This window comes from Athene noctua, chromosome 1, assembly GCF_965140245.1.
Source record: "Athene noctua chromosome 1, bAthNoc1.hap1.1, whole genome shotgun sequence".
Lineage (NCBI taxonomy): Eukaryota > Metazoa > Chordata > Aves > Strigiformes > Strigidae > Athene > Athene noctua.
Window position 1 is genome coordinate 100,029,040 of NC_134037.1, and position 27,874 is coordinate 100,056,913.

General features: G+C 36.8%; 1 protein-coding gene across 2 annotated transcripts in view; it reads left to right on the forward strand.

Annotated features, from left to right (window-relative positions):
• The first annotated feature begins 2,201 nt into the window (after positions 1–2,201).
• The window catches only part of LRPPRC (leucine rich pentatricopeptide repeat containing), a 92,752-nt gene continuing 67,079 nt past the window's right edge, over positions 2,202–27,874 (forward strand). The window contains exons 1-13 of one of the 2 annotated variants that reach the window (XM_074897099.1): positions 2,202–2,349; positions 12,602–12,807; positions 15,626–15,748; positions 16,463–16,584; positions 16,676–16,734; positions 17,497–17,583; positions 18,060–18,186; positions 19,215–19,359; positions 20,134–20,276; positions 20,557–20,662; positions 20,744–20,851; positions 26,675–26,793; positions 27,416–27,509. In XM_074897099.1, coding sequence (XP_074753200.1) covers positions 2,243–2,349; positions 12,602–12,807; positions 15,626–15,748; positions 16,463–16,584; positions 16,676–16,734; positions 17,497–17,583; positions 18,060–18,186; positions 19,215–19,359; positions 20,134–20,276; positions 20,557–20,662; positions 20,744–20,851; positions 26,675–26,793; positions 27,416–27,509 — 1,546 coding nt within the window. In that variant the 5' untranslated portion in view covers positions 2,202–2,242. The remainder of the gene's footprint in view (positions 2,350–12,601; positions 12,808–15,625; positions 15,749–16,462; positions 16,585–16,675; positions 16,735–17,496; positions 17,584–18,059; positions 18,187–19,214; positions 19,360–20,133; positions 20,277–20,556; positions 20,663–20,743; positions 20,852–26,674; positions 26,794–27,415; positions 27,510–27,874) is intronic. The other variant, XM_074897100.1, reaches the window with a different exon arrangement.

The following is a 27,874-nucleotide window of genomic DNA, read 5'->3' on the forward strand; positions in this document are numbered from 1 at the left end:
AATAAAATGCTTACTCTTCACCTAGTAACTTCTGTTTCTCAACTACTACTGGTGACACTACTATATAGTGCTTTCTCTGGTTTCTCGCACAGAAGTGCTAATAATTTTTCTCCACGAACAACATATCTAACACACCCTTTCTTCTTCCAGAGAACTAAAATTCTCACCTAGACTCTAAACGTTACGTCTCAATTTACTGATTGTTTCTTTTTCAGATCTTGATGTGATTTAGGCACTCTCAACCATTCAGAGAACTTTAGCAAATACAATTTCCTAGGTCTACTGCTTCAGCTACATCACATTTTCAATTAATTCCTCAGGACATACTTTCCTTTTCACATCAAGCAAATAGCTGTCTTTACCTCTGAAGCAGATTTGTATCTATGACCTTTCACTCAGCAGTGAAAAGACAGCTCCTCTCCGAGCAACTCATCATTTCAGATCCCATTATCCACTGACTGGATTATCAAACACCTTTGCATTTTCTTTGTCCTTCGGTGGAATTCCTGGTCATCCTCTATCTCACCATTCTCCTTCTAAACACTTCTTAAACTCTTTTTTACCGATTCAGTAGTAGTGAAGTCTCAACAATGAAAATCTACTATTTATTATGCTGACCAATGTAATCTCATTATTTTCTTACTCTTCCAGTCATTTGCTTTATCATTTCTGGTCCTTATTGTAAGTATTGTAGCCATTTTTGTATTGTGTCGTTAGAGCTCGGTCCCAGGGGCTCCACTCCATAATCAAGTTTGGTAAGCACGTATCTAAGACAGCCTAATAATTAGCATGTATGCTACTACGTTTGTACTTGGGTTAAAAAAATTCATCTTGGTCTTCCTCATCAAGACTGAACTCTGTATTCTGTGAAATACTGTAACACTGTGATACAACAGAAGCCATGATAAGCAGTGACATTACAAATACTGCCTTACTAGCCTAAGTCATGCCTTACGGCTTGGTGTAGAGAAGTGTTGAACATCCAGGACTTTCTTATAAATAACAAAAGTGGGTGTTCGTAACTTAAAAGCTGGGCCCTTTGCATCTTGATGAGGAGACTTAACAAGTCTTTCCAAGTAAAGCGTAATCAGAAATGTCTGACTGTAGTTGATTTGATTAAAAAAACTATCTTTGCCCCCCAGGAGTAATCATTTGCAATCTATGGCAAAAACAATTACATGCTTTTTTGTATGAAAACACACATTGAACTTGTAACTACCGAAGTTAAATGTTTTATAATTGTGTCACAGGAACCAGCTTAACTTACATGCTAAAAAGAATCATCGATGCAGACAGCAGCGTGGCAAACATAACCAAGCCCAGGCAGAGATTCATCGTTAAAAAGTTTTTTAATTAAGGTTCTTTTCCCTCTGCCCCTCACTCCCATTTTGCTCGCAGAAGGCAGTAAGGGATGACCAGATTTCAGAGGTTCCTGTGAAGGCTGACCGCCCAACACCCGAGTATTGCTTTCTTGGAGCAACACGTACAAACCAGCTAGCGGCACGGCTAAGGCGGAATTTTTGGTATTATCGACAAGAACGGGCCGAGGGACGTGAGTTTTTCTTCCGCCTTTGCGCGTCACCTGCCTCGTGCCGGTTTTAGCGGTGTCGGGAACAGCGCGCGGCAGCTCCGTCCCGCCTCAACCCCACAGCGAGCGGGAGACACCGGGAACCGCCCTTCTGCCCCGGGACAGCCGCCGCCGCGCTCGAGAGCGCCGGGAGCCCCCCAGGGGAAAGCGAAAGGCCCCCGCCGCCGGCGTGACTTCCCCCCGCGGGCAAGGACGGGCCCTCTGGGGTCAACCGACCCCACGGCGGGAGCGCGGGGAGAGCGCGCACAGCAGTGCCCGACGCCCAGGGGAGCGTGCCGGCCGAGGCCGGTGCTTCCCCCGGCCTCCCGCCGCCTCCAGGAGCGCGGCAAGACACGCCGAGGCCGCGCGTCCCCGCCCCCAGCTAGCGTCCCCGCCTTCCGCCGGCGTGGCTCCGGGTTGGCTGCGGCCGACCTCGGGCGGGCTGTGCCACCAGCGGCGCGGGGTAGGTATTAGGAGCACGCCGGTGCCTCGAGAGGGCCCGTTCCGAGCGCGGGGCCGGCGGCGCCCCCCGGTATGGAATAGTTCCTCCCGTCACGTGGGCCGGCGGAGGCGGAGCGCCCGCCCCTACCGCCCCTCGCCCCCTGGCGCGCGCGCGCAGTAGCGCGGTGCCCCGCTCACGTGCTCCTCCTCGCCCGGCGCGCGCGGCGGTCGGTCATGGCTGCTCTGCTGAGCTCCGCCGGGCGCCTCCGGGCGCTCTGCCCGCGCCTCCTGCCCCTCCTCCGTCTCCCCGCCGCCGCCGCCCGCCCGCCGGCCCCCGCCAGGTGAGACCTTGCGCCGCGGGGCTGTCGGCCCGGCGGCCCGGCTAGGCCGCTGAGGCGGCGGGGCCGGCGGCCTTCGTCCCCAAGGGCGCTGCTGGCTGGGCCGCCTCGCACGGCCGCGGCCGTTGCCCCCCGGCTGCGCCGCCCGCCGGCGAGAGCCCTGCGGCCCGGCCTCGCCCGCCGCCGCGTGTGCGCGGCAGGGTTGGCTCGGGGGCAAAGGCCGCGGCGGAGCCCCGGTGCCCTCCGGCTGTGTCGGCGAGGGCGGGCCGCCACTTCCGCAGCGGGGCCTCGCTGGGCTCGAGCGGAAGGCGAGAGCTCTCCTCCGGGAAGAGCGAGGGGCCCTGTCCTCCGGAGGGTGCTGCTGTAGCGGGGCAGACAGCGCGGAGGAGGGGAGAGAGCAGGCGGAGGTCAGCAGGGATTATCCGCGCAGGTGCCGTCTAGTCTTCTTACCTGTGCTCATCACTCGGCTGTGTCTGTGATCAGGAGGAATATCTTAATTCCTTTCCTGTGGTTCCCTCTCCTCCATCAGGCATGTAGGGTGGAAACTCACCTCGCCTATGTGCATCCCTGTCACCGTTTTGACCACACTAATATGTGGTTGATGCCCCGCAGGAAGTTTGGAGACACAATCTCTCCTTAACAGGAGTACAAATTTTTTTTTTCCTTAATAATAATAAAAAAAAGTTAGTTTTCGGAGCTGAGCTTTCTTTCCAGTGGTGGTGCACTGCAGATCTACTTTTGGGATGCTTTTTCTGTTGGCTGCATATGTCTTGCATGTAGAAGTGCAGAAGTCTCAGCCCTGAATACATGAAGAAACATGTCAGAATCCATGTTTGTAGGAGACACAGTATTTCAGGGTCTTTTGCCTGCACTTTTTTTAAAATCATGAGCGTGATATTGGAGTTCTGTTATACAGGCAAGCTAGTTGCTTCTATAATTTTTTCCTTAATTACTTGTCCTAAGAAGGAAGCACCTTGTCAAAATTGTAGTTATGTCAAAGAATTGGTATTTATTTTTTGTATTTAATGTAGTGAGTATGGTGTTACAACTACATGAAGATTTGTGCAAACTTTTTTAACACTAGGGTTAGTTTATTTACACGTTCTGTGAATGAGAGAGGTTTGTTTATGACTTCTGAGCCTTGATGGGGTTAGATTTTTGTTTTCCACCATGTCCAGTTTCTAAGTCTTAAAACAGGGAGTTGGGAATGAGTTAACATTCGGTTATGTTAAATGACTTTTCTGTGATAATTTGTATAAACGAAATAGTTATAAATAATCTGCAAATATAAATGCCTAGCTAAATAGAAGTTTAGACCTGTTTCCACTAAGGATATCAATGTTTGTTGTATTTCTTCCAGTGTTTGCAAAACCTAGTGAGGATCCAGTGCAGGTGGGTGGGAAGGTGCCTCATTGTAGCTCTGGTGGTCCCTCTTAAGTCTACGTAAATTTAGTGCCTGGTAGAAAGCCAGAACAGTTTTCCGCCATTCTAGGTAGATAAATATGTTCAGCAGAGGACTTGGTGAGTTCCAGAGCTGGATCGGGAGAAGGGATGGGAACAGAGTCAGCAATAGAGAACTCCTAGAGGGAAGTCTCGCCATCAGAATAAGGAGGTTATTGCTACCTGCACCGGCTTAGTGGTTGTTGAACCTATTGTGAGCTGATTTTATTCAGTAGTCTGACACAAATCTTACCTCAAAAAGTATATAGTGTTCTGCTGGTTTTAGTGACTGAAGTGTAACAGATCATTACATGATGGAAGTTGATGTGAGGGATGGAGTAGACTTGTGCAGGAAGGACAGGGAACTGAGAAGACATCTGCTGTATGGCTGGCAACAGAACCATGCATTTAGTTAGTGTCAAGTCACAAATAAACTTTTCTACTTTGTGGTAATCCAGCTGATATTTTTTTTTTATCCACTGAAGTTTAATTTCCTAAATTAGTTTGTTGCAAGATGTAGTGTTCACAGAACTTTACATACAACTTGAAGGACAAATAGTGCTTTTTTTTTTTTTTGAACTGCATTCCTGGAAAGGACTTAGTGTTTTATGCGGTGATAATTTGTCTCCAACAGCTGGGTTTTGAATATTTGGTTGCTTTTCTACTCCCCCCACCATGATATTTTTTTCTTGCACCAAAGTATACTCTTCTATGTTTTCAAGTATAAGTGGGGTCATATGCGGGATAGTTTACTGATTAACACTAAAAACTCTTTTAATTCTCAGGCTAGGTTTAGTTAGCCATGAGAAAGGGTTCTCCACCAAACACCTTTCACAGGAAATGACAGCGGTATTTATTTCACGGTTTTTAGATTTCAGTCTAAACTGTGAGTTATATTGGAGTAAGACTGAGCAGCACACCTAAATTTGTACATTCTTTCTGTCCAGTAATTTCATTCCTAAGTATATATTTCTTCTAAAATATCTGTCTTACTGTCACTTTACTATGTGGGTCAGCGCATCCTAGTGCACAAGTGATGCCTCTAGGACCAGAGTGTAAAGCAGAGGTAACATTTATGAGCTGAAATTGCACATATAAGCATATAATATAATTTTATTTTTTATCATAAATAACTTGGTTTTTTCTACCTAAGCTTTAACTTCTGGAAATGGACCTGTTTTGAAGAATAGAATGACATGGACATGATTTAGACTTGCTGTACTCAGTGTTCAGGTCTTGAAATGGTATTTTGAGAGTGAAATGTAGTTTGCTGCAGTAAATTCCAGAGTCTGTTGATGAAGTTCTAATTGTAATAGTGGGGGGAAAAAACCCCACATTTTAAAGAGTAAATAAATAACAAAGTCTAGCATTTCACAAAGACAACTGGGTAAATTACTATAGGTTTCTATGTGCTTGTTACAGTTGCTTTAGAATCAAGTCGGTTCAGAGGCAGATTTGACACTTGATTACAGTGGTTATAGAAAAGTTGCAAATCTGTTAATTTCTTTAGAGATGTGAAACTGCAACCATTCATATTAAAGCAGAGATTTTAACAAAGCCTTATATTGCTCTGATTTTTCTAGGAAAGGCCTAACTACCACTGCTGAACTGTAGAGTACGCAAGTGATGGCTGGACTGTTTGTTATGCCTGTGTAATTTTACAGATTCTGAATATGTTGCTTTTCTGCTCAGTGCCAGTATGATATGCAGTGGACGGAGAAGCTATTCTTCATGCAAATAAGGCTTCAAATTATGTGTCAGTACTTTGAAGGGCACCTATGTTGGAGAGACAACTTTGACCACAGTTGGACAGGGTAGATATGCAAGATTAAGGTGGTCTCCCAGCAGTGACTGATGGTTCCTGGTGCTCTGCCACATGTTGCCACACCATAGTTGAGCCAATGCAATATACTGTGGGAGTGTTTCCCATTTAATTTTGTGTTGGTTCAATCTAAACTTCTTCTGAAAATAGATTAGGACAGTACACGGATATCAGATGGCATTGAGTGGTTGAGAAGCATTTCATAGAAAGTTAGATCTAAAGCAAATTTAGTATTTCACTTGTCTGCCTCCAGTATGAAATGTGAAATGTACTGAGCTATATGTCATCATTCTTGTGGCATGCAATTATGACAAGATAAATAAGCTATGACAGACGAATACAACAAACTTCAGATCTAGAACAGCACGCTTTAGCACTGTGCTGATTTAGGTAGTACAGATTATTTGCTGGAACTTTGTTCACAGAAGCTTCACTAAGGGAAGAGATTCTTAAATCTGCTGCATGTAGCTGACTGACGAGAATGCTGTAACCTCTCAATTGATTTTGAAGTAACATTAGAATATCTTTTGGGGACTTTATTCTACACACTAGGTGATTGTGTTATGGTTTGATGTTACACCTTGCTGCTGTGGGAAAGCTAGTGCTGGGCAGAAGGCTATTGGCTCCGTTCTTCTCTCACTGACCACCCTTCCATTGCTGGCCAGCTTGTCCTGCTCTAAATCAGGGTGCTCCTTGGACCTATTACTTAGCTGATATAATTTGCTAGACTGCAAGGAAAAAGTTTTCTGACAGGTGGACGGATTTTATTGTAAAGGTAAGGATCTGATGAACTCAAAAAGAGTGGGACCGCAGGCAAAAGGAGAAGAGGGAACCCACTGTGATGACTGTGATACTAGATCAGTTCAGCTGTACTGCTGAACTGCCCTTTTAGATGTATGAGTGCCCGGACACTCATCCTGATGTCAACATCCTATCTGTCCTTGGAGAAAAGGAGATTTAGGCTCTTAAGACATAGATCCTGAACATATAGATGGAAAATCAAGTGAAATCTCTGTTGCAAGTCTCACAAGGCATCTTGGGCATTCCTGTCACTTATTTAGAGATTTTCTCCAGCGAGTTTAAATAACAGTTTTCATGACTGCAGAGAAAAGAGCATCTCCCCAGACAGCAAATTGTGCTGTAGTGAAGCCTGCTTTTGGTAAGATCTGTGTTCTGTTCAGAGGAGTGTTTGCTGAGGAAGTTGGTAAGAGAGTACCATGTGCAATGCTTTTCAAGTTGTCTTTGTAAAGACTTTTGGTACATTGTGGTGTGTTTGTACAAGGTTGAAGCATGCTGGTGAGGTGGGAAGAATACCCTTTCAAAGAATCCTGATTTAGATCTGAGGGTTTTGATTTGAGGTTTGGATAAGCCATAAGTTAAAAACCCAAATGATTCATGGTTTAATGCATGGTACTTTTTGATTATTTTATTTTAATTAGCTGCAAACAAGTTGCTTTTGGCTATTCACTGTTGTACTCAGCAATCCGTCACCAGTGGACAAAAATCTAGAACTGAGTGCTTTATTACCTAACATTAGCAAAATGATAGAATTCATGGACTTTAAATGCAGAGGAGCCATTCACCTGACTTGCTTTTGGTAATACTGAAGCAATGTTCTGTTGCAGTAAATTTGCACAAACTGCACTGTTTTATGTGTTTTACCAATGTATATAAAATATCTAGACAAGAAATAGCACAAATCAAGGTTTCTCTGCTTTTGTTCTTGTGCATCAGTTAGACAGAATTTTTAGATACTCTCTTAAGAATATCTAAATAGATAGTCTGAATGAAAAAACAAAATTTTTTCCATTCTTCTAGGATCCCACTGCATCTCATTGAAACAAGGGTACAGTGGCCTGAACATTGTAGCCTTCATAGTAAGTTGGGGGAAATACTGTTTAGCAGCCATGTGAATCATGCTGGGATCTCAGGTGGTATATCTAGTCTTATATGTAGTAAATTTAACTCATGTTAAGTTTGTAGTGGTTTTATGAATAGAAATGAATCTTAACTCTTAAATTTCCCATTATTCTACCTTCAGCATGGCTCATGTTTTGAAACCTTATTTCCTACACCTTTTGCCTGTTTAGTTTAGAAAGAACTTAACAAAATATTCACTACTTTTCTTAGAAAAAACATAGCAACTACCTTAGTGTGGCTCTGATAAAGGGAGGCAAATATCCATATGGTAGTTCTGTAATCCTTTTTTGAATGTTTGAAATTGGGCAGGTTTTACAGAAAGTAAAATTTCCAGTGCTGCTACTGCCAGGGAACCACCTACTTTTTGAGTTTTGGGAAAGATGGGACACTTTTTACTCAGACAGGTGTTTAACATGTGTACCTTTAGGAAATCAAAGGCACTGCCTAGATCTAGATTCTAGGTCTGCTCTAGAAATGAAAACATATAAGTACATGTTAAGTACTGTACTGGGATTCTCGTAAATTGCAAATTTAGGAATATTTTATTAGTTAACTTCCCCATGCATACTTCATCTCAGCATGAGTTTTTTATGAGTTTATCTTCGTCTACTTTCCAGACATTGTAAGCTAAGTTGGAGGTGAAAAGTTACAGCTAAATGGTGGGTGGTTCTGTGTTGGGATTGCAAACACATAATTGGTTAATTTCTCTGATGTAGGCAAGGTCTACATTTTTAATCCTCACCATTGTAGAGACAAAGCTGAAAACGGTCTAATGGTACAGTTACGTAAAAGCTCAAATATTGGAAAGCTACTTCTAGGCTTGTGATTGTGGGAGTAGGAGAGAGATCGCTTTATAGGACTTAATATATCCTTTTGAGTTTCTCTGGCTAGCTACAAAAAAACACAGTTCTGAAGCACAGTAAAGAGAAATTGCACATGTTGGGGAAGAATCAGGTTGCTGATCCAAACAGGTTTGAAGTTTATTGAGCAGCTTCATATACTCGCAAGTATAATGTTTCACATGGAGAAAATTTAAAAATACCATTTAACAGTAAATACTTGGCACTCATTGCAGTACTTGGAGAAGTATCATGCATTTTTCTGTGTAGCATAGCATTTAATTCTGGACAAAGTTAATTACAGTAATTGAAAAAATATGGTTACATCGTAAGATTATATAATCTAACATCTAGCACTGAGGTAGGATCAGCAGTGCCAAGGTCATGTGTGATAGATTTTGGGTTTTTTCCACTCCTAATCTTATTCCATAAGTTTCCAAGTGATAAAATTTGACTGTCTAGAACTTACCCTGTTCTGATATTTAATTACAATTAATATTGCAACAATTAATGTTACCTGTGTGATGCCTGATGGATTGGGTACAGTTGCTTCTCTATTTGGAGAGTGGGATGGGATAGATGAGTCTTTTAAACCTATTTTTTTGTGAGTAAATGCACCATGACAAGCAGAATGATTCTCTATATTATCTATATTGCTTTTCTTAGGAGTTGAAGGTTTGCATTTTTCTTTTTTGCTGCATGATGTTTCATGTTTAGTGGTGGCTTATTTTCAGTACTTTCTCAGTTGTACTGTTGTCTGGCCAATTGTACGTCATTTTAAGTTTCTGCATGCATTTTTTGTCCAAAATGCTCAACTTTGGTATGTATTGAATTTCCTTTTTGTTGATTTCAAACCATTTCAAGTAATCAAGATGACTTTGAAGTCTGAGGCTCTCCTTCTAAGAGTTTGCAACCATTATGGTGTTGTCTATAAATTGTATAAGCTTATTAACTTATAAGTTTATCATCCAAATAGTTAATGAAATCATTGAATGGGCATGGGTCATATCAGTCCTGTCCCATTTGGGTCAGGACATAGCTGAGGGTCTCACAAAATATATTCCCAATTTTGCAACAAACATTGATCAGCACATTTTAATTTTTTATATATATATATTTTAATTATTATTAATATTTTTTAAACAACTACTGCACCCATATTTTTGTAACTAGAAGTACATTATATCTCCTTGTTTTGCTTATTGTCAGGTAACGTAATGCCAGAAGCTGGTACATCAGTCCATAATTTTTATTGATTATTCTGTTTTTTCCAGAACTTTCATGAGTTTTTGAAGGCAATTCCAAAGGACTAGGGATTGAGTAAACTGTTAACGTGTCTTAAATATAACATACCTTAATGTTTCCAGAAATTACTTAGCTCATTCTTTCCTATTCTCACTTGCACGCCCATCTGCTTGCTATAATTTAGTCGTGGTAAAACTTACATAGTACGGTTGCAATTAACATTTTTTGAAAGTTAAAGTGTATGATCTATATTTTTTTAAAAAATCCACTTGTATTTGGAAGCCTTTCCTGTAACCTCTTTATGTGACTTCCTGACTGAAATGGTTAACATGGCCTTGATTTTTGTCCTTGCCTTTTTTTTTTTTTTTAATTCCCCTTGATCATGTGTTCTTTCTCAACTTCTAAAAATTAAAGAATCAAACAAGGGTCCTGAAGATTTGTAATAGATAACTGCTTAATTTTGTTAGCTGCTTCTTCTGGGGAGGTTGTGCCATTAGTTGTCTCTACTGCATTCTTCTGTCTTGCACTTGATTATCTGAAATCAAACCTGTTACTGTGTCCCTTAAGTTTGAATTTATTTGGTCGTTGACTGTTTGGTCTGCTCAATCTTTCATCTTTTAGAACAGTGAGTTCTTAGCATTCTTTTTTTCTTTATTTTCTTTTAAGTTTTGTGTTAATAGTTGGTTTGTAGTGCTAAGAACCAAATTCAAGACAGTAGATGCCCTTCATCCACCTTTTGAAGCCAGTTATTTTTAACAAATTCTTATTGTGGGATTGGCTTAGCATTACTCAGTGCCTTAAATCATGCTGAAAGTGTATTTTATTCAAATGCTGAAAGCCTACAGATGATAAGATATCTCAGAGTCTTATGCTAGACATTTTATTTCAGGTTGATAATTGTAATTTAGGCAGATGCTAGTGGAGGCTTAAGAGTTCCTCAGGTTATTTTATACTCTTACACTGTTTTCCCCAGTCTCTAAAACTGAAGCATGGACTTCTGTGTTGACATTCCTTAAAATGTATAAATTAACAGAAACACCAGTACCATATTTCATAATACATGGTGTGGAGGGGTAAGTAGAAATGCCCAATTCTGCTGATCTTTCAGCAGGTTCAGTTAGTGCATAAAAATAGCACTTCATATAAGAGTATAGTATTTTACAGTGTGTAACCGTGGCAATTGATACAGTATAATATTCTAAACTTATGTTTGCAACAGCATCATGCTAAATTCTAAGCAGGGAGAATTTAGTAACAAATGAAAGTGTAGAGTCCTCACATGCTGTTAACCAGCATATTTTGAGCATTCACGTACTGTTTTTATCTTCATACTTAATCTGAAAAAGCTATACAAGTGCTTTAAAATGTTTGTAACTTTTGATATGTGGAGAGTCTTACGAAGAGGGCTTTTTAAAACAGTGTGGGAGTTAAGCTAAGAAATGTAGATATCAGTTAGTTTATGGTTACAAGTGTGCTATGTGGCATAAAATCTAAACAGTAACTTGCAAAATACTATAAAGCAATAGCAGATTTTTATAGAAAAAGACATTTCAAATTTAATCTGAAGATGGGGAGTTTTGTCCACTTGTATTTTGATTGTTAATGGAAATCAAAGTGTGAATTTCTGTGTTACAAAGAAAGTAAGCCCTGTGTTGCTGTTTGCTTCCAAAGCATTTTTTTCCAACATGACAAAGTATTCTGAAAATACTTTTTTTAGTGGGTATATTAGTGGATGATACCATTTTCTTTTTAAAATCTGTATCTTTAAGAAAAAATACTTAAAGAACTTGCAATCACTACATTCATTCTTCTAGCTATCCAGTGGCTAGCTCATAGTTGAGTATTGCTATTTATGTGTTATTAAAGAGTTTAAGTTGTAGACATCTCATTTGGTTGTTACAACAAGACTGCATCAACAAAAAGTCCTGCCATTACTGCATAGGACTCCTCGAGAGTCTGTAACAGCAGGGAATAAAACAACTATAGTTTTTTTTAACTAGTCTGGAGACCTTGCAGAAATTTAGTTGAAGAGCTGGGAGCTGTCTAGAGAGCCAGAGATGAGGCAGGGTAATTTCATAAGTTGGTCAATCTTTTTTGCCATCCAGCATGTATTAACTTCCTTTGTATAGGATTCTGAAGGAGGATAGTCTGGCTTATTTTGTGAAGTTGTAAATCAATTGTGTGTAAGGGTATTTTTACCTGCACAGGCTGTTCATGATTCCACTGTGGCACAAACACTATTTTCTTATTTTTATGTACATCAGCTTGTTCTTTTTTTTTTTTTTTAAAAAAAAGCAAGCCAAGCTCTTATGGTTTAGCTGGAAATAAGAATACTTTCACATTATGTTTCTTGCTGTTGTCATACTTTATTTTGAGAAAATAAATATTTACACAAATCCAGTGTTGATGTTTGGTTTACGTTGCAGGACGGCTGCTTCATTGTTCATGTAAATTCTGCAGAATGGAGAATGATCCTGTTATTCTTCAAGCCATTGTTGTCTAAAACACTGGCCTCTGCATTAGTTTTTTGTGTGTTTAAATTTAAAAGAACGATATATAATTTGCTGCCTTGATTTGCTGTGTTCTAGAAGAGGTGTCTGGCTGTTCTTGGAGTGGTTTTTTTTCAAAAGCATATGAAAGCTTTTGTGAGAAGCCATAATGGGACAATAGACTTCTGTAGCACTTGGACAACTTCAAAATTTTTATTTTTGTGGGAATAGTATTTGAAGCATTTAATTCACGAGGTGATCCAACTGAAAATCTCAGAGAAACAGTTGTCACTGTGAGAAAATATACATGACTATGCCTTTTTAAGTAGAAAGCCACTGAAATGAATCAATGTATTTGCTTATATTAATATGGAATGTTTTTGAGAAACTGTTCATCAGAAAGTGCATTATCTTTTTGACGTTGTGTGACTAGTGCATTTGCAAAATGACTCATAGAAGTTTAATCTCTATTTTTTTGTTTGTTTGTTTTTTTATTTAAGCAGAAACATTATGTACCAAATCAGGTTCCTTACAGTTGCACCTCAACAGGAGGGAAGTGTTAAAGAAGAACCAATTTCAGAAATTCAAACCAGACGGACCTGGCAGTTTGACTGGGCATTAAATACACTGGATAACTCTGTCAGGAAAACTGGCCGCATCCGTAAAACCCTTCTACTAAAAATCTTCCATGAAGTATGCAAAGCAGGTAAGTTGCTTCCAATTAAAACAAAATAAAAGCTAAATTTAAAGCTACAATATAACGATTCAGCAAGCCAAGGAAATGAAATGAATGTTCTAATTAATATTTCGTTTTTGAGTGTTGTTTAATCTGCTGCATGTCTTGATGAACAGACTTTAAATGCTTTAAAGATATTATTATGCTTTGAATGCACACGCTTACTTTTCCAGGTTTTTTATGTCTTTGGGCATTTATAAGCCTTGTAAAAATTCAGTGTACTTTCAAGAAATCTTATCATATTGCTTTGCCTATTCTGGATTTTTAAACTGGTAGTGTTACACCTTCCTCATATAACTATATTGTGCACTCTGAACAGGGATCATATCCATCTGTTTTATACTGTATATTTTTAAAATGTCTGTAATAAACCATGTTGTCCTTAAGAGGTTATTTGTTCTAAAATGGCACTATACAGGGAAACACAGGGGTGATCCCCAAGTTTCTGCATTCCCAGGTAGCTGTGCTTATTCAGGACAAGAAAGCTGTTTTTTTTTTTTAATAAAACAAACAGCCGAGGCATTGTTTATTTTCACAGATGCAATACACCATTGACTAAAAATAACCAGAGTATATTAATATTTTGCAAACCGGGTACCACAATTGATGAGGTTTGGTACCAGCTAGGGTGAGTCAATGGAGATATTTGCTAAATATACTCACCAAGTACTACTGCCAATATCTGTCACTGACAGCACGTATTGTTTTGTTTTAGTTTTAAACTTTGCTATGTAATGCTCTGGACTGTTAATAGCTTGTATACCTGGGATTGCACTTTTAAAAGTTTTGCGTTTCACTGTTTAAAAGTTGTCTTCAGTTCATGTTCTCTCTCTGTTGAGCTTTTTTAATTTGTGACTGTGCCTTGGCAAGAATTTTATGTCTCTAAGCTTATCTGCAAATCACAGTTCTTCATGATCTTTGGTTAGTTACACAGTTTTTAGGAAGTCATGTTAACAAAAAGATGAATTGCTTATAGTGATTTCCTTCAGCTGTGTAAGTATATTTAAAAGAAAAAAGTGTGGAACTTCAAGAGATTTAACTAGGATGCTATTAAAAGAAATGACGAATGTTTTCATGTGAGAAATTCAGTCCTTTTTTTATTAATAATGTTGAAAACTAATTTAGCACAAGTATGGGAGGTTAGTTACTGTTGATGTCCTAAAATGATTTGTCTCTGTTTGTATTGTTCTTCCATTTCTAATTACAACAGGAAAAATGCCCAAAGAAGGTCACTGCTGTAGATCTTGTCCTACACCTTTCCATACTCATACTTCCAAACCTTTTCCTGTTTCTTTTGCCTTACAAGCTATTCAGTCACTAATGTAACACCGCTATTGTGAAAGGCCAACATATATCAGCATTATATTGAGTGAACTAATTGTGTGCAGGGATTTAAAGGTTAGTCAAATCCAAGTCCAACTCCCCATTTGGAATTTGTACCTGCTCCCTCTCAATGTTTTAACTTATTTCTTTTCTTGTTATTGCTTACTTTTAACCCCCTGCTGCCTGTGTTTCTTCCCTGAGGAGTTTACTCTCTATAAACAAGTTTTCTGCTGTAGGTTGTGCTCTTGAAACATGTGATATCCTAGATTTGCTGGTCTTTTTTGGTACCTGAAAATCTGATTCTAGATGGCATATAGCTTTCTGCTGTTGAGGTTTTTTTACTTTACCATTATTTATAGATGTTTCTACAGCCCTCTATAATTGAAAATTACACTTAGAGTGATCATCAGCAGCTGAAGGTATCTTTACTGGCAACACTGGTCTGTACACAATTTTGGAGTGTTGGCATGATGATTTGGAAGTAACTTAGAAAGCATTAGTGATGCTTTAGACTTTAACTAATTTTGGAAGTCTGAATATTTCAAGTCTGCATGTATGTCTCTGAGAGAGAAAACCTTAAAGATTTTTTTCATCGTTTATGTTGTATGTGAATATTTATTGTGCTTCTTGTTAGATGAAATTACTGAAGGTAATATTGAATTATACCTTTCTCTTTGATAGGAAAGGAAGAGACAACATTTTTGTACTCTTTTTTCTTTATGGTATACTGCTTTCTAAAGAAACTCTCCTTTTTATTAGAAATTGCTGGGTTTGCATATAAAGATGTGATTGAAAAAATTTTTGTGTCTCCATTTTTTTGGGTAATCTGATAGATTCTGCAGCTCTGCCTTACTTTGCCTCAGGAGTGGTAGTGAAGTCCAAGGGAGACAGATGAGATTATAGTTACTTTTTCAACATTCTCGGATTAGTGTAGAAGTCAGAGAAGGTAGATACTCTTAAAGTTTCTTTCACTATTCTCTAGATGTAAATGATCTCATTTATTTTATGTTGAGCATGGGCAGAAGTGTAAATGTAAATGTGGAATGTCTCTGAATACCAGTTTTGGAATACTATGGAATTGGTATAAAGTATTTTGCAGTTTTAGAAATTTAACAGAAAGTTATGTCCCTGTTAGGATTAAATGATCTATGGATGTTGGATTGAGAAATTTCAAGTGCTAGATCATCTGAGTTTAGTATTTTGTGTTGTATTTTTTAAAATTTCTGCTCAGCTGAGCTTGTTATTATACTAAATGGCATCTTTTATTGTGAATCTTTTTCATGGCAGCACATAATAGTTTCACTGTTTAATCATTTGGGTATACTGTTCAGTAAAGATCTTAAGTCTTGGAGAAGATTATTTTCTATACAAAATGCTTAAATATTTCAGCGGGTCAGTCTCGAATCTTCTTTCTAATATTAAATGCATAACTAAAAAGAAACTTGTGGTTGTGTTCCACTTGCAGGGTGTCCAGGAAGTAACCAGACCTTGCTTTTGCTGCGAAGTTGTGGTACTCTTTTACCAGAGGTATTGTCACCTGAAAGAACAGAACTAGCCCATATGATGTGGGACAAGATGAAAGAACTGGGTAAGTTAGTTTTGTTAGTCCCTCTTGCAAGAAAAGGTATGTGCTTTAGTTACTATCTTTGTAACAGAAGACTGAATGTATTTTAATAGTGTTTAAATGTTAGATTATAACAGCAAATACTCATTACCAAATAAATGCTAGGTTTTATTATTCAGGTGAGAGACCTGTTTCCTATTCTGGGAGTTATACTGACATCTAGGGGTGTTAGTAATAAATCTAAAGATAGTTTTTTGGTAAGATACTTAAATTGGACTTTTGCTTGATTCTGATTATTGTAAGAATGAATTTTACTTCTCTGTTAGATACTTACTACCTTGATATCTGGTGGGCTGATATCCTAGTGCTGCTGGATATTTTATCAGATGATTTTTTAAATTTTAAGTTAGTCATTTATCTGTAGATGTTGTGTAGGTGAATTGCTGCTTGATAGTAATATTGCTGAATCTGTAATGTAAATACAGCCATAGAGACTGTGGAATAGCATGCACACGAACACTGATGTTACTGTGCTCTTGTTATGTTTTAGCCTTTTATAAACACATGTGCTGTTAAATAGTCTGGTATTGCAAAGGTGGATGAAAGGAAGCAGTCTGATTATACATAAAGCTCATACAGAATAAAATTGATATGAAATTAATTACCTGAGAAAGCTATAAAATCATGTTGAATTTAGAGAATCTGTATTCACTAACTCTGGTTGAAATATTTCCTTAGGTGCTGTGTATGATACAAGCCATTATAATGCTTTACTTAAAGTCTACCTTCAGAACGAGCACAAATTTTCTCCGACAGAATTCTTAGCCAGAATGGAGGAAGCTAATGTGCAGCCCAATCGAGTAGGTACCCTTTTATGATATCTTCATTCTTAATAGTAGTATCTATTTATTGGATGGAAATCATTAAGTTCCTCTTTTTTGTTTTCTGTAGGTTACATACCAAAGGTTGATTGCTGCTTACTGCAATGAGGGTGACATTGAAGGAGCGAGGTATTCTTTTGCATTTATGTTTAAAGGGATTTCCACAGAATCTGTTTCTCATATTCCCTACCATTAATATTAAAACTCATTTCAGTGTAATTCTTATAAATTGAGCAAAGCAAAGAGAGGGTTTTAAGTATATTTTAACCAAGCACTAAAGAGCAGTTTCTTAGAGACATCTGGAACCTACACAAGCAAAATAAAAATAAATGATAGATCAGCGTGTTCAAATCAAATTGTATTCAAGTTGCTGAGAAAATAACTTGTTTTGTCATTTCTAGAACTGACATGAAAAAGTGTGAGGTTATGAAGGCTTACTGCCTATGTAAGAAAATGGCTACTGGGAAAGGCATTTTAGAACTAAGTGGGCTAAGGAGTAATTCTGGTTTTTGTTGTTGTTGCACAGGGCTTGCTGGATATCTAACATCTTAATTTTAGCAAGGTTAAGTTACAACAGTGATTGCTGGGCATGAGAAATAAGTAAAAGGAAGATAAAAATAAAAAAAAACCAGTCCCATCCTTGTGTCTGCATATTTCAAGCTGAAGAATATGATTCATCTGAAAAAATGAAAATGACCAAATTATGACCATATTATGCAGCATCCCCAAATGTAATTGTTCAGTGACATCAGGATTTGGTTTTGTTTGATGATGCAGTACTTGTCCAGTGAGCAGCAATATCTCAGTAGTTTATCTTTTCAAAGGAAAAAAATACCTAATCTCTTTTCAAAGGAAAAAATTATCTAGTCATCATTGTCTTGTATTTTACAGTGAGATTCTTGGATTTATGAAGAACAAAGATCTCCCAATCACTGAGGCAGTATTCAGTAGCCTTGTGAAAGGTCATGCCAGATCAGGGTAATGTTTAATACTTTTTTGATTTTTTTTTTTATTTCTACTACAATATAGAGTGATACTTTACAGAAAAATTACACGTTGCAGAATAGTGTGATGGTTTTGAATAATAAATATGTAAAGACTGTCTTTTTGTAAATTGTTGAAGCAAAACAGGGCTATTTAACAAAGGAAGTATATTTTTTTTCTTGTCTGAAAATCTTGGATTTCAAGATAAATTACTGTACTTTTGTGCTGTTTGAAAAAAATCTGCACTGAATTTTGAAATTTTCCAACTGTTGAAAAAGTATTTTAAAGAACACAATAATTAAAGTACTTGCACTTTCACCTTTCAGGATTTGCTTACTTAAAATAAGTTTCACTATGCTTGTTGCAGTCTTTGTTTACAATTCTAATTAATTTAATGAGGAAATGTGGAAGTCACAATAAACATTATATTGATTAAATCTACTGAGGGTATTTCTTTTGAATTCTTTTAGAGATGTGAAAAGTGCAGAAAATATCCTTTCAGTGATGAGGATGGCTGGTGTTGAACCAGGTCCAGACACCTATTTATCTCTGCTGAATATGTATGCTGAAAAGGGTGATGCTGATAGCATCAAAAAGGTATTGCAAGTTTGAGTTTAAATACAACTTGTTTGATCTTTTGTTCAGTTTAACTTTGGAGTGCTTTCTATCCATGCAAGAGGAATAATACTGAATTTCATTGCTTGTTTCCTCCCAGTCCACACCAATTAAACAAGTTTTTTTTTTTTTAATCTGAATAACTGGTTAACTGAAAGCAGTCTCATACTTTATAAAAAATACTCATCTTTTGATAGTCGCCTTTCACTGTGAGAAGATATGTTTGCCGGTGAGTGATTTAATAATTCAGGTTTTGTGAGACACATTGTGCATGTGGGATAGTTATATATTTATTTAGAAAAATAAACAGGAAGTAAATATTGAATATCCTGCTCCCATTGAGCCATTTTTTAGCTCCCATTGAAGCCACAGGATCTTACCAGTAAAACTGATTTTTTTCTGAGAGTTCATACCAACAGCTTAGATATTCATGAAGTGCGGATAAGATAATGCTGCCTTACAGCCCTTTGTGGAGCTGATTTTTTTTAAAGTATTCTCTTTTTTTTTTTTTTTTAAAATCAAAGTATTCGAAAGGGAATGAGAAAAGAAAATTGGTTTGAGTTTAATAAGTAGTATCAGATGGAGAGGACCAAATCAAGGAAGAGGATGTGGGAAACAAAATATTGTTCTGTGACTTACAAATTAAACAGATCTTCATCAACCAACCTTCTTAAAAACACTAACAAAAAGTTTGATTAATCATTCTCCCCTTTTCAAGGCAATTTCTTTTGAAAGTCATCTCACAATGGGAATACCTCTGGTGTTTTCATGTGTTATTAGATATTAGAGAGAAACTATCTATTACATCCCTTTTATCTGTCTCTTTTTATTTTTACAGTCCAAAGGTGTTTGAGGCCCTCTCTGTAGATCTTGGGTGTTCTCTCAAACATATTCCATATATCTAAACCCATGGCTTTAAAAAAGGGGAAAAAACCCCAGCTTTTTTTCCAATGTATCCTGTTTTGAGTCACTTTAGAGTTTATTAAAGGTAAATTTCTGCTGATTTACAGACTATAGAAGAGGTTGAGAAGACTGAAGGTTACATTATGGATCGGATTTTGATGCAGGTGATTTTTAGCCTTGCCAAGGCTGGATATCCTCAGTACATTGAAGATATTAAAGAACGCATACGATTTGAAAAGGAATTACTTCCAGGTATGTTCTTGGCTACTACAGCAGTGTTCTGCTACTCAGGGTAGAGAGGGAAAGCATTTTTTTTTTTTTCTCCCTCTCCCCCCTCCCCCAGCAATAACTAAGGTTACCAAAAATAGGGAATTTTGTATTTTTCTCTTGAATACTTAGGGAATATAATATTTTTGCCATTAGTTTGTTGATTCATTTGTGCTGCTTTAGATTACATTTTATAAAATTTAAATATAAATCAGTTTTAATCATTTACGTATAAAAGTTAAACTATCCACTTTTTAAACCTTTAGATTTCATTAAGATTTTATAGGAAGGCTGTAACTGTGGAGTCCTTTATTCAAACAACACTGTTGTAATTCCTGTTGTGACAGCTCTTTATGAATATCGTAAAAAGGGAAACTAAGAACTGAATATAGTTTTCTTTACAGTTAAAGTCACTTCTGTTTCACAGTTATGTGTAATCTGATTGATAACTATTAATTATACTTCATCCATTTTTTGATGTGTCTAGAAATGTGTTTCTATTATTTAGTGTTCTTCTGTCATGCTGCAGTGTTGATGCTTCTGTAATTTTTGGCATGGTCTTCTAATGGGATAAATGAATTTCATTGGTAAATAGAAATCTGAAAAGGTAGTCTTAAATTTGATTGGTTAATCATGTTTAAAAGTATGCTGAAGTTTCTTGTAAAATATTTTGCTAGTTTCACTAATGTTAGTAGTTCAATGCAAAAATAGTTACAAGCACTTTTTTAATTGTGTTGTTCTCTGCTTTTCAATTGCTAGATGCAATGAACCTGTGTTTGACTCTCGTAACTCATGGCTTCGAAGATATAGGTTTCCATATTTTGAAGTCTCTTAATCCTTTATCACGTGGTAATGTGGACCACGGTAACTTCTTCTTGCAACATTGTGTAAATAGAGATATGGTATGCAGAACAGTAATACTTTTTTCTTAATATAATAACAACAGTATGTTTATTTAGTTTAATGGAACTGTGAAGATGGAAAATGATATATTTTCTGTGTGGTTCTTAAAGAATAAAAGAAGGATTTAAATATTTCATATCAATTTGCATAGTAAATTGAAATTAACAAAGGAATCACGTTTGGCGTGTGTAATATCCATTTCCTAAACATCGAAGAGTCTGATATTCTTAACAATTTGAGAAACTGAAATATATATTTAATTTTTGAAATTCTTTGCAGCCTGTGAACAAGCTGAAGCAATTTTGTACTGAGTTAAAAGAAGCAAAAATGCACTCAGCACCATTACCATTTATTTTGCGTTGTGCTTTGGAGACCAACAGATCAGGTACTCTGCTTATTTAGTTATTTTACATATGTTTAATTAAAGTACTTGGTCACTGTTTAATTATCTTGTGAATGTTTTCAGCCTTGGCCATTGATGTGATGAAGATGATGAAAGAGGAAGGCTTGCCACTCAGACCTCATTATTCCTGGCCACTGCTAGTTGCGTTCCAGAAAGAGAAGAATCTTAAAGGTTAGTTATCTGATAAATGCTCCTCTGGCTTTATTGCAAACCTGGCACACAAATCCGTATTAAAACATTGCTACAACGTTCAGCAGACTCTTGAAAGTAAACAAGACCTTGCTGCATGTCTTACTTTGTTGCAAACAATTTTGCCTTCAGAAACACTTTTTAAAAATCTTTCTTACTTGATCGTGGTACAGGTCTACAAATTTAAAGTACCTTTGCATAGAAAGATGTGAAAGAGTGTTTAATTACCTTTTTAACTCTTCACATTCTTTCTGCCTTCCACTGGCTCTTTTTGCTGCTCATTACCTTTTAAAGAGTTTATTCTTGAAGAAACTGAAATTTGAGAAGAATTTAAAAGTAACGTTGTGTTATAATAGCTCTTTTGGACTGCAAACCCAATCCTTTTTTCAAACCAACTTCTTATCATCTACCTGATAAGCCAAATGTGAGTTTGGTTACTATAATAAAAACCACAGGAGAACTTCCATTGCTGAACGTGTGAGCCTGACCTGACAGCATACTGATTGAAGGACAGAAATGCTCAATCTTTGGGATTCTTAAGTAGGTTTAAGCATTTAGCATACTTACCCCTGTTACACATGGGGATGCCTACAGGATATGAATAAGAATTGAACAAATATTAAATTTTAGAGTACAGTATCTAATTCTTTGGTTTGCGTTATTGGTAATTCAGAAAGAATGGTATTGTAAAAAGATGCTTTTAACAGAAGTACTTCCCCCTTGGGGAAACAAAAAACTGTCTTTTTCATCTTATCTCACAGTATAATGTGCTTTAGAATGAGATGCAGAGTTGTTAGTGTGACACTGGGTGACAAACAAAATGCACAAACAAAAAAAAAGTGCTTTTAGCAGACTCTTCATATCGCAATTTTATCTTAAATATACAGTCACATTCCAGTTCGGAAGAAATGCTGAAACAAGTATTCCCTAATTGTTTCTGGCTATAAAAATGTCTCAAGTCTTTTTCAAAAAGCCTTTGTGAAAACAATATTCAGTTTTTATTAACTCCTTAGGCTCTGTTCCTGCTAGACTACTTTCCAAGTTTGTCGTCTTTCAGGTTTTCAAATGCTTGAAAGTTCTATGATATTTAGAAGTCTGGCAACCTTGTTTTAGTTGGGTACTTTGTGACTTAACTTGAGATATAATGTTGCCAAAAGTAAATAAGTTGGAATCAGCAGTTATACTTCTCTGTTGTGCATGTTGCCTACTGAAAAAAACGTTTTCCACGTTACTCCGTGGAAAACTTTACCTCACTAACACAGTTATAAGAGATGTCAAAAGTATTTTTGGTTTTAGATATTCTTAGATAGCTCCCAAAACTGAAGCAATAGCTGACCATAGAGAGCAATTTAAGTTTTCATACATATTTTGGTCTTTGGCAAGGACAGAAGTTGCCTTAATTTGGACTCCCACTGTAGAAATAGACTGTGCTTTGGCTAGTAGTTACTGCTGGAAGTCATATAAGCAAATTGAGAAGAAAACTTCTTTGCCATTTTCTAGAGAGCCTTTCTTTTTCTATTTGCAAAGGCATCGGATACCTAAACTTCTGTATGGCTGTATGATAATACTGTGGATTTGCAAACGCATTTTTATAACCTGGTAATTAGTCTGCAAGTTTGAATTGTCAAGTGGGAGCATTACTACTGTGTGCATACCTACAGAAGTCAGTGATTTTGCAATTCTTAAAATACATAAGAAAATATCTAAGGAATTTCGTCTGCAGTGAAGAATCAGTGAAATTATTCTTGCTGCAGTGAAATAAGTTGTCTTGTTCTTTCCCACATGTAAGCTCATATTCATTTTTTGAAATTTAATAATAAAACCATGAATAAATAAGATCCACTACCTAAAAATACAAGAAATATTCTTGAAGAAAAGTAAATGGGGTGAAAAACCCCACACACTCTGAAATTGTGTCATAGAGCAAAAAATAATGCTGCAGTGAGAACCTAAAGCTGAGAGCAGATAGTAAATTAACAGAATGGTGCTTTCTAGCAGCAAAAGATAATAGAACTGTGTGAACAAAAGTATAGATAGATGCTGTGTCACATCTCATACCAAAACCGAAGTAATGATTCCTTTCTCTACACAGTAGTAATCCTGGCCTAATGGGTGTAATTTTGCATCTTGGTATACGTAAGGCTGAAAACTGAAAGGAACTTTGAAGAGAAACTATTAAAAATCTGATATGATGTAGGCATAATAACGAGAAGCAACAACCTATCTAGCACTGCAGGGTACAGTGTCTTAATCAGTATGTATAATGTGACACAAACGCTTATATTATTAATAGTAATAATTACACATTTATGTAATGTTTATTATAACAAAAACTGACAATGGATATCAAAGGAAGTTCCCTAACATCTGTACTGTGGAATTGAGTTTGAAAGAAAAGTAGCCGTGAAGTGGTGGCTAAGAGGAATGAAACTAAGCAAGGCCAGTTTTAAATATACTATAGAGAACTTAACCACTCTGAAATAGCAGACAGCTCTTTTCAGTCATTTTATACAGGAAAATAATTTCAGGTGGGCATTCCTGCTTTTATGTGCATCTGTTATATAAGTTGATAATTACTTATTTCCATAGTATTTATCTAAGTAAAAGCTATTAGGCTTTTAGGAATGGAAAGTGCTTGCAGGGTTTAAAGGATCAATACATGGTAGGTCTGAAACTGTTACTGGCACTGAGATTCATCTTGTATCAGATTATACACTAAAAACAGGAGGGCCTAGTATAAATAAGGAGAAATGTTTGATTTACACGGGCAACTGAGTATTTTATAGCTCCCCTTCATCTTTCTATAATCATGTTCTTTTTAAAGACAGTTTTTAAAAGTCAGTCATGTATTTCACTTTGGTTTTCTATGAACTGTAACAACACAAAGCACATTTAGTGAATGGTAATTCAATTTTTACATTGGGAAATAAGGGAAATTAGAGTCTGAGTCCAGAGAGTAATAAAGGTGGTGATTTCATGAAGTAACTGCCTGAAACACTGTTTTGAAGACAGGTTTTTCTGGCAAAGAACTTTCTGAGTGCATCTGAAACTAACAGCACAGCAAAATTATGTTAAATATTATGCTGTTTTCTTGAATGTGACCTCACTTTTTGAACTGGAGGGTGATTTTTTTTTTCTTTAGAAAATGCTTAAAGCCCACTTTTACTGCCCTTTTACATGTGGAACTGTATGTAACTGATTTAGAAATCCCCCCTGTTCTGATCAGACTGCTTTAGGAAGAAGGCACAACTTATTGTGAGAAACTTAGGAAATGAGAAGTGGACTGAAATGCATGTCTCCCGTTTTACTTCTTGAAAAGCAGGAATTTGCACTGCTCTACCACAAAAATATTATGACCATCTTGCAATTCATTTCTTCTGTATTTGTTCTTTGATGTACTGATTCAAGGCTGGAATCTGTTCTGTTGAGGTGTTTGAATGCTGTTTCTAGTACTGACAAAAAGGAGAACAGAAGTTTGGCTGGTTTGTTCCCTATTTTTGTTCTTTTCACTCACTCAGTTATTTGATTATACTTGGGTCCTGCAGTCCTTACGTATCTCAGCCCAAGATCTAAAAAAACTATTCTTGATCAAGCAGGGAGATGGCCAGAAGACTTTATTGTGGGTTTTAGTCATACCTGGTTTTCTGGATCAGTAAGCACATCTCCAAAGAGGTGTGCAAGGCAATACATTGGGGTGTGAGTGAGCTGTTAATAAATAAACAAACAATTATTTCATCCTTTTTTACATTCTATTTTTGTGTATGTTTTATATGCATAATACATCAGTACAGTAGTACATTTATATAATTTCTAAATATACATGTATTAGGGGTGTGTTCCCCAAAAAGTTGGGGAAACCAGTGTTCTAGGTAAATGTGACTGCACTTTTATGTCTTTTCTTTAGTCTGTTCTTTGGTCTGAGGAGAAGGAATAGGTTAGTGTACTTTCCAATATGAGGAGCAAAGAATTTGTTAAAGTCCACACACATAATGCTCAAATCCAATTTCATGTACGTATTTGACAATTTTACAGCATTTTGAACTGGCAATGTTTTGTTGCTTTGTATTGTGGAAGATATCTATATCATAATAAACTAGTTCTGCTCTCATAGAGGTAGAAAAATTGTAGGAATCTGTGTTTGTTTTCACTGATCTTCTGTTCACTCCAAAATTGTACACTAGCCATCTTAGAAATGAAGTATTGTGTGGCAGCATTTTTTTAAAGTTTGTGTTTAATATGTTTACATGCAGCATTGTTACTGGTATTCCTCCTTAATCTGCATCTCACTGTTTCACTGGTGTTCTAACCTTCACATGTGCCCTGTCCTACTGAGGAACTCACAGTTCATGTTTGTGTACTCAGTCACTTTTGTGACAGATTTCTACAAGGGAATGGATATGCTTAACAAGCCTGTTTTCTACTCTCTTCTTGATACAAATTTGAACTCAAATCTCCTGAGTTCTTGGTCTTCAAATTACTTCCTAGTGATACAGATACAGTTATTTTTGAAAAGGTTTCAGCATAAAGGGACAATGTGTGTTCTCGGAAGCTGAAGACATGAATTAGAAACTAGCTGTCACAATTTGAAAGGGATCAAGAAAGACTTACTGTAATTAATTCTTCATATTTTTTTCAGATTCTAAGCCAAAATCACAGTTTTGTTTAAGGCAAACTTGAACAGATGATGCGACTTTAATCTAGTGTGACTTGCCTTGCATGTATTTTCAAGTGCTCAAAGGGAATTCACATTTGATTATTTGCACCATAGTGCACTGCATAAAATATTCATGGAAGTGTCACTTTTCCATAGGTGGCACTCCAGGGCAAAGACAGGGACTTTGGGAAACTTTACATTTTTAAAGTAATAAGTATGAAATGCAAGTTGAAAAAAACATATGCTGTTTGGTACTGATGTCCTGCAGCAACTGACAAATCATTTTTAGACCAGCAAAAAATGATAATACCTGTATTAGTTTTGACAGGGGTTCACAGTTTGCTAGCTAGGGTTACTGTAAGAAGTATCTGCAAATCAGCAGAGTGTGAGCAATTAGAAAGTATGTCATATACTCTAAAACTCTGCACTCTAATTGCTGCACTATTAAGCTTTAGTATCCGTTGCCTTCGAATGCATATCTACAGTAGTCATATGCAGTGTTGTTGTGTGAATTGATCTGAACCCTGTAAAAGCTATAATGTAGCTTCACTGGGGCTTAGGAGACTCCAGCCTTTCTCTTCATTTCCAGTTTGAAGCTGATGTGTTAATAGAGTAATCAACCTTATTTGCTTACAAAAATGTTATTTGTTTTAAATAAATTTAGAGACAAATCATGAAAATTTGCCTTGCTAATCAGGATTGGATACTGGGAACTAAGCTAAAATGTATTATGTATTGAAGAATGTATTTTTATCTTGAATTTGATTATATACACCATATTTCAGATCTGGTTTTTATGCACAATAATATGGACATTTGATATACAGCTTTAAAAAATGTTTTGCAAACATAACTAAAAGTAACTGTCATATATTCTCTGTGTTAGAAAATAACTTTTTCCAAAATAGCCAAGATTTTCATGTTTTTGATAGTACAGCACAGAATGAGAAGTTTAGTAAATGAATTTTAAGTTTCTCAGTTAAGAACTTTATTAACATGTAAATTAAAATGAAGGATTTTGCATAGCAATTTCAAGGAGGGAGATTGAGGAGACAAGTCCTTTTTTTGAAAAGCAACATTTATTTTTAAATGTTGAGTCTCAAGTTTTCATCTTTCTGAAATGTTTAGCCTTACCAATTTTGCTTTGATAGGTATCTTTGAGGTCCTCAAAGTGATGCACGAGTTGGGGGTGGAACTTGATGTCGAAACGTACACAAACTATGTTTTTAAAAATTTTGCTGATAGTGAAACTGCCCATGCCCAGCTGAAGGTGAGTTTACATTTGTAATTCATAAAAATAACTATGGCATGACTTTTTTTAATGTGTTCTCTGTGAAGGCTTTAGATCCCAGCAGTGCTCTAAACGTGAGGTTGGTATGATGAAGCCTGTTCAGAATATTAGATTACTTTTGAAACAGTTGCTACACTGATTGTTTGTTTACTTTGTCTTTTTCCTGCTGCTTTTCTTTCTCCTTTTCAGAGCTAACCAAAATATTTTGCTCAAGACTTAATAGCTTTCTGTTTCCTGAAGTGAAAACTAAATAAATGAATGATGACCTTTTTTTTACTAGGGATTAGAAGCATTACAGTTGCTTCCGGTGCTTTTATTTTTTTTTAAACTTGTTAAAGAATTCAGAATTGTAGACTTAAGTTTAACTGTCCATCTCTTTCTGCCTTTGGTAAATTTGTCCGTTGCAATTGATTTCAATACAAAAGCTGGATAATTTTTGAGCAGTAGAAACTTACCTAGCTAGCCGTGTAGACTTCTGTAGAGCACCTCAACAGCTATAAAGACAAGAATGCCAGTGTCCTCTGGGAAGGAAGTGTATAAAAATATGATGTATCAGAAGGTCTCTGTGTGTACTTCCAATGATTGATTGCTTTATCTGTAGAAAAATGACTGCCTGTTTGAAACTGTTGGACTCTCTGTAGCAGAAATAAGATATGAAGCAGCACATGGAAGACTGAACAATGTTCTTGCTCTATGTAAGTATTTTTCATGTTGCATGTGTTGATTGGTTGTAGGTTGAGATTTACATGTATTAATATATTCGGTTTAAAGATACATGGGAAATGAGCAAAGCTTTTATTATGTGAGGTCCTCTATGATGAGACATCAGGCTGTTTGAAACTATCAATTCTGGACGTCATGGTTAAATTCTTTTTAAGTGTTAAACCTGACCATAAGATTTACATATAAGCTATTTACAGGTTGCAGCTTTGCTGGGATTGTGATAGGATTATGATCCTCTTGTATTTAGGGGGTTTAAGGAAATAATTTGCCTTGCACAATGACTGTTAAATTGGTGCAGGATTGTTTTTGTTTGCAGCATCAGTTACAACAGGATGCT